We start from the raw sequence: 20,534 nt of genomic DNA, 5'->3' as shown, positions 1-20,534 counted from the left end.
GGGGGGGGGGGGGGGGGGAGAGAGTCCCTAATGTGACATGGAAAAGCTTCAGCTATTACAGCCCTGCTTGAAGGATGGGGGAGAAAAGAGCATAATGTAAATAAACAGGGATAAATGTCAGTTGCCACATCTAAGCACAGAGAAGGAAATGTACAAGTAGAAGATGGGTGACACCTGGCATCAAAGCAGTATGTGTGAAAAGATCTTGTGGTCTTAATAAACCACAAGCTAACCCTGAGTCAACAATGTCATGCAGCGACTAAAAAAGCCTGTCCAAAAGCCTCACTAGAATGTAATTCAAGAAAGATATGTCCAAACTGGGGTCGCCTTGGTGCAGCAGGTTAAACCACTAAGCTGCAGAACTTGCTGACTGGAAGGTCAGTGGTTTGAATCCATGGAACGGTGTGAGCTCCAGTTGTTAGCCCCAGCTTCTGCCAACCTAGCAGTTCAAAAACATGCAAATGTAAGTAGCTCAATAGGTACTGCTTTGGTGGGAAGGTAATGGTGCTCCATGCAATCATGCTGGCCACATGACGCAGGAGGCATCTACAGACAACGCAGGCTCTTTGGCTTAGAAAGGAAGATGAGCACCAACCCCCAGAGTCAGGCTCAACTAGACTTAATATCAAGGGGGAACATTTACCTTTTTACCTTTATCTCCACACTGGTTTGACCTCTTATCATTTTTCTCCTTCCTCCAAGAGAGGAGTGGCAGAGTTTCTTTCATGTCAGAAGCAACCTGAGAAACTGCAAGTTGCTTCTGGTGTGAGAGAATTGGCCATCTGCAAGGATGTTGCCCAGGGGATGCCAGGATGTTTTGATGTTTTTACCATCTTTGTGGGAGGCTTCTCTCTTGTCTCCGCATGGAGCTGGAGCTGATAGAGGGAGCTCATCTGCACTCTCTCCGGGTTAGATTTGAACCAACAACCTTAGAGTTTCTGTATAGGCATACATGAGATTCTGTATCCAGTCAAAATAGTATCAAGCCTATTAGGATTAGTCTGTTGATGGAGTAGCTTTAACTCCCTTTTTTAAGAGTTGAAACAGATGATACAATGATGAAGGTGGCAGGGGTGATGCAATATTGCTAACCTTTGACCCATATGTAGAATTGGATTCTTTAGCCCTGTTTAGTGGAGCTCTAGTTTGGGGATTATAACTTCTGAAAATCACACACACCGTTAAAAAAAGAATTTGTAGAAGTTGTTGGAGGAACTCTAATTTCCAGAATCTGCAGCTAGCATGGCCAAAAAAGTGGCTTGCCCTTCCTGCGAGATATTTCATAATGTGCAATTGTTGGGTGCCATGTACCAGCAAACTACCATTCAGAAAAGTTCACAAAGATCTAGAAACTTTACTTAAGAAAAGAGAGTTGATTACAGTACAACATTTGTTGTTAAGTCTGAAGGGTGAATAACTACACAGTACATTTATAGGTAAAGAAATTCAGCTTTTCTTGCAGGCTCCCAACTCATTTGTCAATGAGCAAAACATGAGTCTTCCCATCATTTGTCCATTAACCCAAACATCCCAGGAGTATGTCTCCTCCCCACTTCATACTAAGATTCTCATGAAAACAACTTTGCAATTTCTGGTGGTTATAAACTACCTCTGCAGCTGGTCTTAAATCTACCAGCTGAAAATGAATATGTCCAAGCATATTCCCCATCATTCCTAATATGCAAGAAATGCAAGCATAGTTAAATGCATGGTAAGACACACCTTCCAGTGCCTATAATACATTGCCAATCCAAGCATCCTACATTTAAAAACAAAAACAGAAAATAAAACGGAACAGGACTCATACTCCTAATACAGAGTTTCCCTTTTCTTGTGTGTTTTCTGTTGTGAAAAGCTGCAAGGCCTAATTGCTGTTTGTTGAATCCATTTTTTCCTATTCCTTCAGAAAGAAGCTCCACATCTATAGTTTCTGTCCCTTGTGAATATTATTTACTTAAGCGACGCACTGAGCGATGCCTGGAAAATTTAGCCCTTGAAGCATGCATTTAATTTAAATCCTAATACAGAATGTTAAACTGTATATTGCACCACTAATGGCTAATCATTAAAGCCTATTAATTGAGGTTTAACAACTGTGTAATAGAGATACAGCATGCTCACTCCGTTAGTAAATATGATGTAATATCTGGCCAGGGTAAAAGCGATAGCAGCCACTCTCTAGAAATAAGGGGGAGAATTACACATAATTTCGTGAGAAGAAGCTGTTAACAAAAAGTGGTAGCTGCTGGCTTCCTAAATCAATTGGTGGCGAGTTCATTCCAGCCTTTAAGATGTACTTTAAAATTGCTATCTGTGGTGCTGAACTATATCCCCAAAATAGATTCAATACTTTGGAGTGCACCTTTCAAATCTGGACTAAAACCTGGATCAGATTAAGTACCGCACTGGCATGAAAGCAATCAGGTGCCACTGCTAAAAATACAAACTCAGATACATTTTTGAAAACCAAGAGTGTGACTTCCATTTTCCCATTTTACTTCTTATCCTCTCCTTTCCCATCATGTTTCTGGATAATTTCCAGTGAAATGAACTACTTCTGCCAGAAATTGGAAAATCCCTAAAGTGGCATCCTCTGTAGGAATTGGCTCAGTCTCCAGCTAAATTCTATGCTGGCAGAAGCATATCATAGAATCACCTGGAGGATCTAGAAAATTCCTAAAGAGGACTATTTTGCCAAATACAGGTAGGTGAAACTGAATACTGGTTCTATAGGCACAGGGATCATATTGTACATGATTCCATGGGGTGACTTTAACAAGCACCTGCTGATGTCCATACAAGATCAGCCCTATCATTAGATAGAGCCATTGATAGAGTCACTGAACGACAACTGGTCCTAGTTCATAATTGTGCAAAGATAAAAGGATTCCCTGGAACTCAGTGTAACTCTTTTACTTCCCTTCTCCCACATTCATTTTAACTGGGAACTAGTGGTGCCATTACAGATTTTAGATTAGGCTTCAAAGGACATGAACCCTATCTCCGAAAAAGGTTCAGTAAGTTGCATAGATCCTTTACAGTTCAAGTTAAAGCTCAAAGCAGATTCACAATCTGCTGTTGAACATTTCACTAACTATACTACAATGTACTTTGCCATTACCTGGGCATGAGGGTCCATGTGCATGCCATATCAGTGTGCGTACATCCTCTTCTAGGAAAGAGATCTGGCATTGCTGTGGGCCATCTACTCCAGGGCTGGATGCCCAGCTGAAAGCTGGCAGAGAATGGAGTTAAAGAGATCCGCCAGACATTAAGACTATCATGCTAATGTTCCAAAGAGATTATGATAACATCCAGCAATAATGTGAAAATGCAATCCCAAAAAGTGGCCACAACCTCCGCTTGGAGAATACAAAGACAAAGGCTGCTGGGCAGAGAACAGCTTAAGCTGCTTCAGAAATAACGTTTTATAATCATGGATTTCACTTTCCCTGATAGACCAGGGTTGATGAGACTTTCAATATGGTTAGTTAGAAAATTTGTCCGATGTCTTCTTCCTATTACCTTCATTCTTTTTATGTGGTTTGCCAATTAAAGTTTGGTACTATCCAAACACGCAGTGTTTAGATGCTTAATGATGACTACATATCTGTGGGGAAAGGAAGTGAGATTAAGGAAGAGCTGGAATGAGGAGCTTTATTTTTCAGGCAGTGATTTGTGAATCCTCTCTGAGTTTTAGTCCAGACTTTAATGAAACTGTCTAAGATGCTACAAACATCCCCAAAAATGGTTTGTGGAAGCCAATAACTGCCAGTAAGCTTAAGGAAGTCATTACACATAGAAGACAATGATAGAATAACATCAGATGTCAAGTTGAAAGGAGATTGCAAGTGATAAAGTCAAGCGAGGAACAGAAAGGATAAACTGAGGTAATCTTTAAGATAAAAGTTAGAAAAGGATTGAGAAGATTAACCCAACAAGGGGATGGTTAAGCATTACATTCACATCCCCATGTGAGCCGCCCCAAGTCCCCTCAGGGAGATCGGGTGGGATACAAGAATAAAGTAATTCTTCTTATTATTATTATTTTATTATGACACAGCAAACAAGATAGATATGCTGGATTTTGTATTATTATAATATGAAATTATAATATAATAATATAATAATATATATTATTATATATTATTAAATATATTTTATTATGACACAGCAAACAAGATAGATATGCTGGATTTCATATCACAAAATCACAAGTCGAACACTTCCCAAGTGTCTAGGACTGTGTGATGTATTTTCAGATGATGCGCGCAGATCCCAGCAGGGTGGCCTTTTGCAGCTGGCAGATCGTAATTTTGTCAATGTCTATTGTTTCCAAATGCCGGCTGAGATCTTTTGGCACGGCACCCAATGTGCCCATCACCACCGGGACCACCTGCACTGGTTTCTGCCAGAGTCTTTGAAGTTCAATCTTGAGGTCCTGATAGCGGCTGAGTTTTTCCTGTTGTTTTTCGCCATTATTATTATTATTATTATTATTATTATTATTATTATTATTATTATTATTATGTGTATTATAGAGTCATTAATTTAGAAGAATCTGAGAGGGTAGTCTGCTCCAACTCTCTGTCATACAAGTCCATACAACTAAAGCACTCCTGAGAAATGGCCATGCAACTTCTAGTTAAAGACCTCCAAAGAAGGAGAATCCACCACTAGCCTTCTTTCAAACTCTTATTGTCAGGAGGTTCTTTCTAATGTTTAAGTAGAAACTCTGTTCTTACAGTTGAACCCATTGATTTATGTTCTGGGCTCCAGAGCAGTAAAAAATGACCTCATTCACTTTCCACAAAATGTCCCTTCAGATATTTAATGTCAACTCTGTCTTCTCTTCTCCTAGGTAAACATGCCCACATTGCCCATCTCCCTAAGTTGACCCTTCCCAGGCTTCATTTTCAGAGCTTTGTTCATCTCAGTCGCCCTTTAGACAAGTTCCAGTTTGTCAATAACCTTCTTGTACTCTATGAAAATATCTACCAGTGGTTCCCAACCTTTGGGCCTCCAGGTGGTCTGGACTTCAGTTTCCACAATTCCTAACAGCTGGCAAGTTGACTTGGATTTCTGGGAGTTGAAGTTCAAAACACCTGGAGGCCAAAAGGTTGGGAACCGCTGATCTACACAGATTGCTAATTTAGACGTGCAGATTCCTATAGTCATCTGAACAAGTGTACATGTTATCACAGGCATGGGAAAATACACTTCATTTCCAATTCAAAAAATATATTTCTTGGCATTTAAGAAACTTCTTTACAAAGAATGATAAAGCAGCGATATCTTTGTACATATTTCTCCCAGTCTCAAACATCCTAGGGGATTTTTCTGCCAAGAGCAACACACAAGTATGTTTCCTGTATGCAAACAGTGTTTTCTGAACAAGAAACATACTTATTGTGTAAAAAAAATGCCGAAAACAATCCACCGAATACTGAGAGAACATTTTACAGAAATACTCATTCTATATCCCCCAGTGAGTAGAAAAATTGAGTGATTATTTGTCCTTCTATGCAAGGACAGAATAATTGAGGATTTACCTCCTTACCATGTTCAGTGTAAGAAATGAACACAAAGATGTTTAGAAGAACAAGAAGCTTAAAATGAAGATGGGATCGAGAAGACAGCTATCAAAGAGAGTGGGACAACAGGGCATATGTGTATTTGTGTGTCTGTGTGCCTTCAAGTAGCCTGTCAACTTATGGTGACAGCATGCATTTCATATGATTTTCTTTGACAGAAATACTAAAGTGATTCCCTGTTGCTTCATCTGAAATATAGCCTATAGCACCAGGTATTTATTGATGGTCTCCCGTTCAAATATTTGCTTTGCTTCCAAAATCAGGCAGGATATGGTCGCATTTGGGCCATCCAGTCAAAGGTAGAACATTACAATTTGCAGCTGGCATTCTGTATTGTTCAGTGTATTAACTATGCCTATATAGTTTTTCTGTAAGACTATGTGATGCTGCCATGATGCCAAGGGACATTGCTGCTTTGGCAATAGGAGGAACTTTGGACCCCTCATGAAATGTGGTCAGGCACTTTGCACTGACCTCAGCGTATGGGAGGGGCTGTGGCTAACACCATTTAAGGAGGTGAGCCTCCTCTGGTTGCTTGCTCCTTTCATTTAGCAACCTACCCTCCTACCCACTATATAATATGAGTGAATGAGGGGATTGGGTAGAAGTCCCCTCCTCCTGTATGTGGGGTTACCCCATCTTGTTTTCTGTCTCTTGTTTTCTCTCTCTGAGGCTTATTGTCAGAAGGTTCTTTCTAATGTTTAGGGGGAAACTCCGTTCTTACAGTTAAACCCACCATTCATCAAAGGTTGTGGTAGACAAGCACATCCAAATGTTTTTGCTTATCATTCAAATTTCAATGGCTAGATTTTAAATCAAATTTCCAAATGGGTGGCTTCCTGGAATAAAAAAGAGTTTTCCACCATGTCCCTGTGATGGCCAGGATGAGCACCCCATGGAGATGTATTGCCTGGCAGATCTGGTGTTTTGCCTAAGCATGGACTGAGGAGTTGGTCACTGGTTAATATCTGTCCCTTGGTCTTGACCCAGATGATGTTGCTCCTTCCCCAACCTCAAACTCATCCAGGAATTAATAAAAATAGTTTATCCATAATTACATAATTATGTGTCTGACCTCTTAAAATAGGTGAAAGGCAACATCATGACATAGTTACTTAACTAAGTAGCTGATGAAGAATATGATGTGTGTTTTTAGTAATAAGTTGCCTGCCCTCAGACTATTGCCTGAAGTCTCCAGAAATTGTTGTGCTCTCCCATTCATTGGGAGACCATCAAAGTACTTGCTTTGTATCCAAGATCAATTAGAATTTGATGCCTTAAGGATAGTTGGGTCATTCAACCAAAGGTAGAACAGCACAACATGATAGCATTCTAACACCAAGTTTTCAGGGGGAGGACATTAGTGCTGAAAAACATTTTTTGTGAGTTGAGTAAAGTGGCATTAAAATCTGAGCACTCATCTCTACTCATTCCCAGCTGACACCAGGGCTCACTCAGCATGGAGCTATTTGCATGTGTTTTGGGCTCCAATTATGTTGGCCCATGAAACAGTGCGGAGCAAAGAGAGATGATACATCTATTTGGGCCTTACATGCTATTTTGAGTCAGGCAAACACTGGTGCACTGCTACGGGCTTTCTTATTGTAACTGTTGTGCAAGCAGCACAAGGCCTGGAAAAGCCTCCCATGCTGTCCAGGTGTCAAACATGGCCCTTCTCTTAGGTCTGATTTGCCGTGTTACCAAATGCAGTGTATCCGTATATTCCCCCATCCCAGCTGAACCAGTACTATTTTCATTCCCCCTCCCAATCCTTGCAAGCCTTATGACATCACAAGGACCATCCCCATGACATTGCAATGGCCCACTCTGTCATAAGGATCCAGGATTTCAGATATTTGGGTTCTGTAACTCAAGGAATGGGATGCTACTGAACTTTTAACCCTATAATAACAGCCTTTAAGGCAGTGTGGAGAACAAAAGCAAGGAAACCCACAAGGAGAACATTGCTGTAATCAAGTCAGAGCATCTTAAGATAGTGAACTGAAATGTTGGTAGTGTCTGAAGATTGTTCACTGGAGCTGTAGCATCAGACTCTGCAGGAGAGCATTCAGATATGCATGATGATCCTCACATGGTGGCCAGAGTCCTGCTGGCACCTAATACAAGCAAGCATGCATTCCTTGCTGAAGTGGGTGGAAACTTTCGCACAGTGTGAAATGTCTGCATTCAGTTCAAGGTCATGGAAATGGAATTACACAAACAGTGCAGTTGCATACACAGGTGCATGCTGTTTGCCAATGTTAATGTGTCTGCCCCTGCAGAAATCAATGGTAATACACCCATGGTTTGAAAATAGTCCCCTATAAAACATTCCAAAAAGCAAACTTTGATTTTGCCATTATATATGAGGAATACATTTTTTCTGTGCCATTGTATATAACTGAACTGAAACATCCATGGATTTTGGCATCCACAGCCCTGGAACCAATCCCTAATGGATATCAGTGGCCCTCTGCATAAATTTACATGCAACATTTTATACTACACAACTCTGATGCAGCTACTGATTTCAACAGTGAATTATGACTTGTACCCAGAGTTTTTCCACTGAGATAATGAACACATTTTCTGCGAGTTACTGAGCACACTCTCACCAAGCTTACAAGCAAATATGCTCCCCTTTTCCCACCATCCAGTGAACATAACATCAAGCGATGCCTGATATACAGTCATCCCAAATCGTATAATCCTACAGGCAAAACTTTTATATATCCTTAGAACATATATCAATGTATGCATTCTGCACTTGATATTTCATGTGGAAATGAAATATCAAGGGACACATAAGCATTTCTTAAGCACTTCACCCCTTACACAGCTGGGAATTTCTGTACCTTTTGTTAAACAAGGAAGTGGAGCTTCACTGACCCATGTTTTCAGGGTACCTAGATCTTTCCCTGCTGAGAAGAGTCCCTTGTGAGTAGTGAAGGGCAGTCAAGAGAATTTTCTTTGTCTTCCTTCTCTTGTGAACTCCTTGTTAACATTTAATAGGTCTTATATATCTACATTAAAGGAAGACAAATGAATATCTCAAGGGTATTTCTGTAAGATTGGCACAAAGTATGTGGATACCACCAGAATAATGATGCATTTAGTAAAGTAAGATGATATCAGTGAGTTATAAGTAGATGCTGATACTGATATAAATATAGGTATAGATTATGTAGATATGAACAAGGCAGTGTTTATTTTAGTAGGCAAAAGGACTTGTCAACTGTCAAAGTCCTGCTTCACATGAAGCACAAATCAGCTTTTTTTAGAGGGTCAGGCTTTAGCACAGCTGGTAAATCACCAACAGCAACAAGATCTACCAACCGAAAGATTGTCAGTTCAAATCTTGGGTCGGAGTGAGCACCTGACTGTCAGCCCAGCTGACTGTTTACCTAAGCAGTCCAAAAACAATTTAGAGCTGTAAGTCGAGAAATTAGGTACCGCTAAAAAATGGGGGAGGTATTTATGACACCATAAAAGAAAAAGACCAGAAAATGCCCAGCAACCAAAAGGAAGGAGGAAGTCCTGATGGCTCTTCATCATAGAGGATGGAGCGACAGCAGCCCATGGCTGGATTTGAGCACAACCTTCAAGGAGTCAAAGTTGGACGTTGACACAACATACCTCCTTTGTTCTGTCCTGTCTGTACAAATGGCACTGAATGTTTGTGGTGTATGTGTATTGTGATCCACCCTGAGTTCCCTTGGGGAGATAGGGAAGAATATAAATAAAGTGTTATTATTATAATATGATTTTTATGGAAGCCAATTCAAATGATGTGCTATGGCAGTTCAACTATTCAGGATCAGAACAATGAGAGGCATTTAGTTTATATGCAGCTATCTAATGTATGGAAAGAAATAATAAGAAATAATATATCTAGCACTTTAGAGTATTCAAAAGTGCTAGATATTCATTTCTTTGAATATGGAATAAGATTGAAACCACTGGTAGTGGGGAACCAAATCTGCTCCAAAATATAGAGAGCTAGTCAAGATAATGAATCCTAGCCTCAAAACAAGTTCAGTACATTAAATAATTTCTTTTAAATTAGGGTTAAACCGTGGGGTGAAGTCACTGCTTTCCTGGCATGAAAGGCACCCTACACTGCTAGATGAAACTATCACCCCAATTCACCATGTCAAAAGGTCAACCTGGATCATTACAAAGGAATTCTGTAGCCACCCTTTAAATGTGTCTTTATGAGTAGTGTAAGAAAACTACAATCCATGCCACTGATTCTGAAATAGAATGGAACTAATAAGTTGTGAATGAAAGTATGTTCTTTTATATTTGGTCTTGTTAAGTCAAAACATCTATCCCTCAGTTGCTGTGAGTTTTTCGGGATGTATGGCCATGTTCCAGAAGCATTCTCTCCTAATGTTTCACCTGCATCTGTGGCTGGCATCTTCAGAGGTACTGTTGGCAGTGAGGCAAGTGGAGTGTATATCCCTGCAGAGTGTCCAGAGTGGGAGGAAGTGTGAATGTTGCAATTAGCAAGCTTGAATAAGCATTGAGTAGCCATGAAGCTGCACAGTCAATCAGTGAGGGTATCTGCATAGAGGTAGCCTGGCCTTTGTTGCTTGGAGGCATCCTCTCTTTAGGAAGTGTTAACTGTAACAAGGGTTCTTTCTCCCACCCTGGACATTTCACAGTATATATACAGTGTATATACACTCCACTTGCCTCACTGCCAGAAGAACCTCTGAAGATGCCAGCCACAGATGGTAGTGAAACATTAGGAGAGAATGCTGCTGGAACATGGTCATACAACCCGAAAAACTCACAGCAACCCAGTGATTCCAGTCAGGAAAGCTTTTGGCAATACATACATATCCCTCCTTTGCCTTCAACATCTTCATTAACTTTCTGCTTGTGAACATGTCTTCCTTTAGAAATATAACCTTTTTCCAAAGTAGGGGAAGAGAATTAGGTGTTTTTATGTTGAAATGTATTAAAAGTTCCCATTCCATGGTGACATTTGACATGTGAGAAGGTTGGAACTAGCATCATTTTGTAATGGCATCCAGGCACCGCATCTGGTATCATTGTATGGCAAAGCAGGAAGGATCCAGGTATAATTGTAAAATTGCGGTAAGGTACTTGGATACCACTAGAATGGCACATATATATATATATATATATATATATATATATATATATATATATATATGGCAGCTGATGAGGTAGACTTCTATACAGTCGTGCTGAAGGATCTAGAGATTTCTAGAGATAACATATTAATTTCTCAATCAAATTTGCAAAAGTTATACCCACAGATGTGAAATGATGACTGCATAGTAAAAAAAAAAAAACTAGAGTGGATTCACCATCTCAATGATATCAGAGCCATTACTTTTTACTGCTGTTGCTAAAGCTAAGAAGCTCTGGGTCTGAGGCAATGCCAAGATGAGACACTACTTGGAAAGGCTTGTGTGTGCTGCCTTGAGTTCCACATGGAAGGGAAAGTGTAAATGTCATAAGCAAATGAAGAAATTAGTGTATCAGCCCAAGACTGCCTGCTGCTTCAGGATTTTGTGGGTTGGTGATCTCTTTTCTAATTAGAGAGCATTCCCAGAATTCAGAGAGCTTTGGGACACGATGGCAGTTTTCAGAGCCGTGCTGCCAAACTCCGTGCCTAAGGCTGCAAAACACCTTGAGCCAGTCCAGAGAAGGAGGATCTGGCTGTCTCCTAGCAATCATGCATTAGAATTTTATAAAACCTGACTCTAGTAAATCTGAAATTATGGAAATAGATCGCTTGCATGGGTTGAATAGGAAGACCTCTTCCCCTTCTCCAAAAAACCCAGGAGCAAGAGAATGCATGTTTTTGACTCAAATCCTCCTTGGTAGTTTGGTGGAATGCTGCACCAGAGTTATGCTATGCCAGAGTTGTATTTTGCATTGATCATCACACAGCTGATCAGCTTAGGTACTTGCAGTGCCTCATACTCATCTGTTGACCATCTAGCAGAGCCGGTCCAACAATGAGGTGAATTAAGCGGTCGCTTCGGGCGCAAAACATACGGGGGCGCAGTCAAGACTGCTTTTTCTGTTGATTTGTTGTAAAACATGATGTTTTGGTGCTTAATTTGTAAAATCTTAATGTAATTTGATGTTTAATAAGCTTTTCCTTAATCCCTCCTTATTATCCAACATTTTCACTTATCCAATGCTTTTATTTTTCAGTGATTGGTTTGGGGGGGGGGGGGGGCAAAATTCTGTTCGCCTACACTTGAAAAATACCTAGGGCCGGCTCTGCCATCTAGATGAATCCACATCGCAGAGTTGTAGCAGTTTGCCATGGCATTAACTGCCATAGCTCAAAGCTATGGAATTACAGATTTGCTCTGGATTTCTACTTTTGTGAAATATTTACCCTTCTCTGTCAGATAACTCTGGTGCCACCGCAAACTATAAATCCCAGAATTCTATAAAATGAAGCTATAGCAATTGAAGTAGTGTCAGATTGCTACACTCCTGTAGTAGGGATGGCCTCTAGGACAGCATTCTTGTGCAACTTACAAGAAAGAATGACAGCATTCTGCACTTATTTCAACCTTATTCCTAGGGCACACTTGAAACACTACAATTTCCCTTTATCTGCCATGGCTGCAGCCTAGAGAATCCTGGGGTTTGTAGTTTAAGGAGGGATTAGACTTCTCTAGCTGAGAAATCAAAATGTGTGTGCGTGTGTGTGACTAATAATAATCCCTTTAATTTCAAAGGGTTTTCTTAGGAAAGGAATACTCAGAGGTGGTTTTGTCAGTTTCGTCCTCTGAAATATAAGCATCTGGTATTCATTGGTGGTCTCCCATCCAAGTACTAACTAAGCCAAGCTTCCAAGATCAGACAGGATCTGGTGGCTTTAAGACAGTGGTTCTCAACCTTCCTAATGCCATGACCCCTTAATACAGTTCCTCATGTTGTGGTGACCCCCAACCATAACATTATTTTCATTGTTACTTCATAACTGTAATTTTGCCACTGTTATGAATCATAATGTAAATATCTGATATGCAGGACGTATTTTCATTCACTGGACCAAATTTGTCACAGACACACCCACATTTGAAGACTGGTGGGGTTGGGGGGATTGATTTTGTCATTTGGGAGTTGTAGTTGCTGGGATTTGTAGTTCACCTACAATCAAAGAGCATTCTTATCTCCACCAATGATGGAATTGAACCAAACTTGGCACACAGAACTCTCATAACCAACAGAAAATACTGGAAAAGTTTGGTGGGCATTGACCTTGAGTTTTGGAGTTGTAGTTCACCTACATCCAGAGAGCACTGCGGACTCAAACAATGATGGATCTGGATCAAACTTGGCACGAATACTCAATATGCCCAAATGTGAACAACGGTAGAGTTTGGGGAAAATAGACCTTGACATTTGGGAGTTGTAATCGCTAGGATTTATAGTTCACTTACAATCAAAGAGCCCCTTGAACCCCACTAGTGATAGAATTGGGCTAAACAGGCAGAGAAATCTTCAGCCTTCTCTGTCAAAGGGGTTCCTAAGATCATCAGAAATATGCAGAGCCGGTCCTATGTATTTTTCAAGTGTAGGCGAACAGAATTTTGGCACCCCTCCCCAAACCAATCACTAAAAAATAAAAGCGTTGGATAAGTGAAAATGTTGGATAATAAGGAGGGATTAAGGAAAAGCCTATTAAACATCAAATTACATTAAGATTTTACAAATTAAGCACCAAAACATCATGTTTTACAACAAATCAACAGAAAAAGCAGTCTCAACTGAGCCCCCATATGTTTTGCGCCCCAAGCGACCGCTTAATTTGCCTAATTGTTGGACCGGCTCTGGAAATATGTGTTTTCCGATGGTCTTTGGCGACCCTTCTGGCACCCCCTCGTGAGCCCCCCAGGGGTCCTGACCCCCAGGTTGAGAAACACTGCTTTGGGGTATTTTGCCCCCTCTCTAAATTTCAAACTTCAGGATCCTGTAGGTGTTACAGAGTTACAGTTACATAATGTTGCAATTGTGTAATGTGAAAGGGCTCATGGAATCTCTTTTCCTGCAGTTTGAATCCATTGCTCCATTGTGATCTAGTCTCTAGAGCAGCAGAAACCATTTGGATCCATCTTCAATGTGACAGCCTTTCCAGTATTGAAACATGTCTTCTCTGAACCTTTACTCATGTGCACTCCTTACCTAGGATCACAACCTGATGTGATTATTATTCAGCCTGTTTGAATTATGCATGGTTTGTTAAATGCTTTTCAAGGAGTAGTCTTATTGTGTTTAAAATGTTTTTATTTGTGCATGAAATGTTTTATAGTGGAATGAGAAGTGTTAGGGAAATGCAATAGATGATGGATGAATAGATGGATAGATGATAGCTTTATAGATAGACAGACAGACAGATACATAGATCATACATTGTACATGGATAGGTTGTGTATTTAAGGCTCTTGGACCAATTCTTAAACACGCTTCTGGAATGAGCTTCGTGTATTCCAAGTAGACTGGAACGTACTTAATCCTAATCTTTTTTTATACTGGTTTTAAACCATTTCATTGGATGTGTTGCAATAGCAGATTCTCAGATTAGTTTAGTGTTTACACCTTTTTTTTGGTTATTTAATATTTAATGTTTATTTTACTTAAGTGATATTTGTCTTTACTGTTCTAATATAGCACAAATCCTATGTATACTACATATTTTTGACATTAATATTGAAACCTGAAATATATACCTCACAACCTCTGAGGATGCCTGCCATAGATGTGGGCGAAACGTCAGGAGAGAATACTTCTAGAACATGGCCATACAGCCCGGAAGACATACAACAACCCTGTGATCCCGGCCATGAAAGCCTTCGACAAAAGTCTTTACTACACTGTTTTATATCCCAGGATCTGATCTTGATCATCTTCTTTGAGCTGGATTATATGAGTCTACACTATCAGATAATCTGGGATAAATAGATAAGCTGGGATCAGATACTGAGATCCAGCCTTAGTTGTGTCGTTCAGTTCCATGACATTATTTTAGAATTTAAGGGGTTTTTAAAAATCACAATCCATGCATTACTCCACATGTGCAAATTTACACACAGTACAAATTCCACCCAATTATTCTACATGATTGACATGATTGTAATATGAAGCCATATGTTATGTTTTCATTTTAATGTGGTTTTAATCATAATTTGGTTGCATTTCAGTTCTGTTGAATTTTCATTTGGTTTAATCCAGTTGCATTTTAAATCGGTTGAATTTTAATTCAGATTTATGCTAATAAATGTTGAAACAGTGAACCATGCATTGAACATACAACTTGGGGAATACAGTAGAGTCTCACTTATCCAAGCCTCGCTCATTCAAGCCTCTGGATTATCCAAGCCATTTTTGTAGTCAATATTTTCAATATGTCGTGATATTTTGGTGCTAAATTTGTAAATACAGTAATTACAACATAACATGACTACGTATTGAACTACTTTTTCTGTCAAATTTGTTGTATAACATGATGTTTTGGTGCTTAATTTGTAAAATCATAACCTAATTTGATGTTTAATAGGCTTTTCCTTAATCCCTCCTTATTATCCAACATATTCGCTTATCCAAGCTTCTGCCAGCCCGTTTAGCTTGGATAAGTGAGACTTTACTGTAGTTCAAACTGGCCTAAAAGGCAGGTCTTCAAAAAGCAGTGGACATCTATACTGGATCTTGACCTGTACCACCCCAAAAAGTCCTTTGCTTGGGTCTTGCTCATAGGCTTCCTGCCCCACCTGCATTGCTGATGTGTTATATTTCTCTTCTCTCCTCAGAAAATGAGTTCCGAGGCAAACTGCTGAGTCAAAAGTGGACCCGCGGAGAAAAGATCAGCAGTTGCGAGACAGCAAAAAGCCTCCACAGCAGGCACATCAAGGTGAGAAGGCTCAAAGGGAAGCAGCGGTTAAAATGAGAGAATTTGAGAATGTCGTAATACAAGCAATACTCCCTCACATGACCAATAGACAGAGCAAGAGCAATTGGGTGGTTTAGAAAGGGCCATGGCAGTTAAAGTGACTTCAAATTGCATTAATTCTACAGTGTAGATCAAGCATGGGCAAACTTTGGCCCTCCAGGTGTTTTGGACTTCAACTCCCACAATTCCTAACAGCCTACCGGCTGTTAGGAATTGTGGGAGTTGAAGCCCAAAACACCTGGAGGGCCAAAGTTTGCCCATGCCTGGTGTATTTATTTCGTGTCAAAACCATTGCATAACAAATACATTTTAAAATGATGAAAAAGGGGAAATCACAAGCAGCTAAATAGTTTTAGACCAATGCCTGGTGTAGATGCACCCCAAGTGAACCTTACATGATTCTGTGTCTAATTGTCATTTTCACACATAGCCTGCACATTCACACATAATCACTGTTTCAAAAAACACTCAATCTTTTCATAGGCTACAACCGTGAGGTATTTCAATAGGGTTCGCATGTTACCCCTCAGTCTATTCTTCACCAAACTGAACAACCCCAGCGCCATCAATCTCTCACCACAGCTTTTGTTCTCATACCTCTTATGAATGTGCCTCCAATTGTCTGTCATCCAGAACTGACCACAGTATTCCAGATTAGGCCCGACCAACACAGAATATAGTAGGGCTATTTCTTTCCTCAGCTTGGAAACTGTTTCTTGTGTTGTCAAAGGCTTTGATAGCCGGAATCAATGGATTGCTGTGAGTTTTCTGGGCCTATGGGTGCAGGCTTTGGGCCGGGCCTCGCAGGGCCTATAGTAAGGATCGCTCCTTACTCTGCAATCGTCTGTAGGCCCTGCAAGGCCCAGGTGCCTAGGCCCAAAGCCTGCTCCTGTAGGCCCAAAGCGCCCGGGCCTATGGCTGCAGGCTTTGGGCCTTAGGCACCTGGGCCTCAGAGGACCTACAGATGATTGCAGAGTAAGGAGCAATCTTTATTCAGCAATCGGCTGCAGGCCCCGCAAGGCCCAACTGCTTGCCGAGTAAAGATCACTCCTTACTCTGCAATCAGCTGCAGGCCCTGCGAGGCCCAGGTGCCTAGGCCCAAAGCCTGCTCTTGTAGGCCCAAAGCTCCCGGGCCTATGGCTGCAGGCTTTGGGCCTAGGCACCTGGGCCTCACAGGACCTACAGAAGGGTACATTTCAACTGAACATCAAAAGGAGCATCTTGAAAAAAGAACAATGGAACTATTGACTTAGAGGGGTGATGTGGTTGCCTGCTCCAGATGCCTTTAAAAATGTTACCTGCAAGAGATGTTTTGGCTGAAAATCCTGATCTGGACATTAAGCTCCTTCCAACTCTGTGATTCTATGGTTATAGAAAGAAAAGGGGAGGAAAATAGTGTGTTTGGTTCCTTCTGTATTTTAAGAGGATGTAAACTCTTTCCGGATTTTAGTCTGAACTTTAAAGGTGCTATTCAAAGTGCTGAACATTATTGTAAGTAAATGTCTACTTCTTTAGCATGCATTTAAAATTTTGGATCAAAACCCAGCATGGGTTTATCACACACTGCTTTTCTTCTCCCTAGTCACCAAGTCACTATGATGTTGCTTGGAAAATCCCTAGGGTCCTCACCAAAGAGCTTTTGCTTCCCCCACCCCATAAAGAGGCACAATAAATCCCAAGAAGACAAGCTCTGAATTGAGGAATTAGTTCACAAAAGGCTTCCTTTGCTCCCAAAGACAGAGGCTTCTCGGAAGAAGAAGATGCTCCTGACGGGACAGGTGAAAGCCAGAGATGCTGTAGTGTGTTGAATGAACTCCATTCATGATGAATGAAGGCCTAATTAAAAGTCCTAGTGAGAGGGAAGTAAGTTGGGAAAAGAAAGTGGGCGCTGTTGTTTGGACACAGGAGGGTATTTAAGGAAAGGGATCCAGCTGCAACTTTTCGAAAAGGAAAGGAAAGACGGAACTGTCAAAAGTTCAGGCTGAATTCTCTTGCCGGGAGATCAGGGGAGGCTTTTGTGGAGAGAGAGCTTCCGGCCTTATCTTGGTCCTGCCGAAACACGGTGCCCTGTGTCCCCCGGGTAACAAGGACCCATCTTATGATGGAAGGGGTGGTCTCTGTTTAAGGCAGCTGAGACAGCCTCTGTCCAAAGACTGCCTGGCAGTTAGAGAATGGCAACAGCCCAAACACGGCTTCTCTTCAACCGGCTTGATCCAAACCCTGAAAGGTCCCGGCCATAGAGTTTTGCCAGGTGTGGTTTTTGGCACCCAAGTGTGGCATTGACAGGAGAAGCAGCACCTAGGGGAATTTTCATTTTGGCACAGCTCTCAAAGCACAGAGCCACTCACTCCATTGCAACCAGGGAATTTTAACAATGCTGAAAACCCAAAGAGGAATCATTTTGATGTAAGAGAATTTTGTTGGGATCACTAAAAAAAAAAGCCTCCTTTCTTTGAGCAACCTCAACAACTAGTTGTTTCCATCCTAATGCAGTGGCAAACCTGCTCTAGATGTTAATCTAAATGTTAAAGGACCTATCCACGTCTAATTGTTGCAGATATGTTTACAGATGTATTAATACATTCTCTCTTAAAATCTTTAGGTTTCCAGCATGTTTCTATGATGGAAGCTTGGCAAAAAGTCATGCTGGGGAACCTAGAAATCTTAGTTTCCTCAGATAAAAAGTAGAAGGTTTTATGCACAGTTTTTTTCCATTTTCATAGGAGTCCTTCACCTCATACTCCCATGAAAGTGGAAAGTTGACTGTTCTTTGCATATAGGTTCAATATCTTGGAGAGGTTCATTAAAGCATAAGTAAAACCTGGTGGCACAGTGTGTTAAAGCACTGAACTGCTGAACTTGTAGACCAATAGTCACAGGTTCAAATCTCAGGAGCAAAATGAGCGCCCACTGTTAGCCCCAGCTCCTGCCAACCTAGCAGTTCGAAAACATGCAAATGTGAGTAGATCAGTAGGTACCGCTCTGGCGGGAAGGTAACGGCGCTCCATGCGGTCATGCCAGCCACATGATCTTGGAGATGTCTATGGACAACGCCAGCTCTTCGGCTTAGAAATGGAGATGAGCACCAACCCCCAGAGTCGGTCACGACTGGACTTAACGTCAGGGGAAACATTTACCTTTAGCATGTACCTGGTGTGGATTCCTTGTTGTATTAATTTGCCAACTGCCTCAGTTTGGAGCTCTGTGCAGACCAGAAGACTGCATGTTATTCTGCTACACTGCCCTCCTTCTTAAGTGTCAACTCTGCAACTGAGGTGCAAAACCATTGCAATGTCTTGTAGCAGCTCTTCCAATCCACTCCTCTCTCACGGAAGGAAGCTCTCTCTCAATTGCATGTAGTTAAATGTTTCATTTGCGCCCTTCGTTTCTGCAAATGGAAACTGACAAGCCAACTTCGTTAGGTTTGTTTATTACACAGCAGTAATTTCTAATTTGAAGCCTTAGGAGGGGTGAACTGCATCCCCTGGTAGGCCACAAAAAAGTGGGGGGAGAGAAAATGTCAGGAAACATGCTCCCGGGATGCAAAGCTGGTCAATGCTACACACATGCCACATCGACAGAGTCTTTTTCCAACAACAGTTAAGGTCGGGGAAGGATTAAAACAGCAAACTTCCCATTAATTCAGCTGTGAATGAGACTCAGAAGAGGTGAGGTGTCAGGAAAACTTAGATCAAGCAGCTGGGAAGACCCTAAAGGAAAAAAGCAGGGGGAGGAGGGGGAGTAAATTCAGAAGATATCTATGCGACAATGGCTCGGAGGTACAAAACGGATGTGCAATAGCAATGTCATTCCACGCAGGTTCATAAAACTAAACCTGCCTCCTTAAAAGTCAAGCATGCTACAGCTACGGGCAAAATCTCTTCCCTTTTGCTAGGGCACAGTCCCATGTCCTCCCTCTGGGTTTCTTTGCGGAACCCAGTTCAGATTGTAAGGATCTTCCTCCCTTCTCTTTCACAGCTCTTTTTCTTCCATGCATGATGGGTCTTGGTTTGGTTCCCTTCCGGAAGGAATAGCCAAGGGGGAGGGAACATGCAACCACTAGAAGAAGCCACATCTGCCATTTCTTTTGGTCATTCAATGTATGTCTATTCCTATTCAACTAATGAGTGGTCAATGGGATGGCAGTGGGAGGTGCCACCCCTTTTTCTGACTATGAGAGTTGAATGAAAAGTAATGCCTCCACCTTTGTAACTCCTCAACAGATGGCAGTACTGGTATACTGCAGGTACTGGCTTGTTCAGTAGACTCTCCTCTACAGTTCCACTTGGTGGGAAGCCTTAGCATTGAATGGTTGTGTTGTTAAAGTGCGAACCCTGTGCACTTAGTGCGATTTAAGCAATGTGCAGTCATTGAATTCTTGACAGCGGAAGGTGTCACCCCCAAAGGAGAAAGGCATCACCTTCATTCTCGTAACGCAAGATAAGTTCCTGGCAAATTTCAAGTCTGTGCGCTTTCATTTCAGGTGTCAACATCCTGGGTACCCATCATGCACAGATCTTCCAATAGCCCAACAAAGCAATAATGTGACCCACACGTTCTTATGACATGCCAATTATACTTGAAATTTCTCTCTGAGTGATACGACAATTGTCCTGAATCAATCTGTCAACCTTTTGCTTGTGAAACTCAGTGGTTGCTGTCACAGGCTATCCAACTCTTTGTTTGTCACACAAGTCAGATGTTCCCACCTCAACATCTTTAAACTTACTCGCCCAATGACGCACAGGACTCACATCAACACAATCCCCATAAACAGCTTGCATTCTCTGATGAATCTCCTTTGGGGTGACAACTTCTGCTATCAAGAATTCAATGACTGCACATTGCTTAAGTCGCATTGACCGACCGTCTGCACAGGGTTTCATACTTTGCACTTTAACAACACAACTGTTCAATGCTAAGGCTTCCCGCCAAATGGAACTGTAGAGGAGAATCTAGTGAACAAGCCAGTACCTGCCGCATACCAG

General features: G+C 41.3%; 1 protein-coding gene across 10 annotated transcripts in view; it reads left to right on the top strand.

The window, feature by feature from the left end:
• myt1 (myelin transcription factor 1) overlaps window positions 1–20,534 on the top strand; it is a 168,210-nt gene that overhangs the window by 63,976 nt on the left and 83,700 nt on the right. For all 10 annotated transcript variants that reach the window (XM_062979065.1, XM_062979061.1, XM_008110205.3 and 7 more), the window contains exon 2: window positions 15,407–15,507. In XM_062979065.1, the coding sequence (XP_062835135.1) occupies window positions 15,407–15,507 (101 nt within the window). The remainder of the gene's footprint in view (window positions 1–15,406; window positions 15,508–20,534) is intronic.

The sequence above is a fragment of the Anolis carolinensis genome, chromosome 4 (genome assembly GCF_035594765.1).
Source record: "Anolis carolinensis isolate JA03-04 chromosome 4, rAnoCar3.1.pri, whole genome shotgun sequence".
Taxonomy (NCBI): Eukaryota; Metazoa; Chordata; class Lepidosauria; order Squamata; family Dactyloidae; genus Anolis; species Anolis carolinensis.
This window is presented reverse-complemented; position numbering and strand designations above follow the sequence as displayed.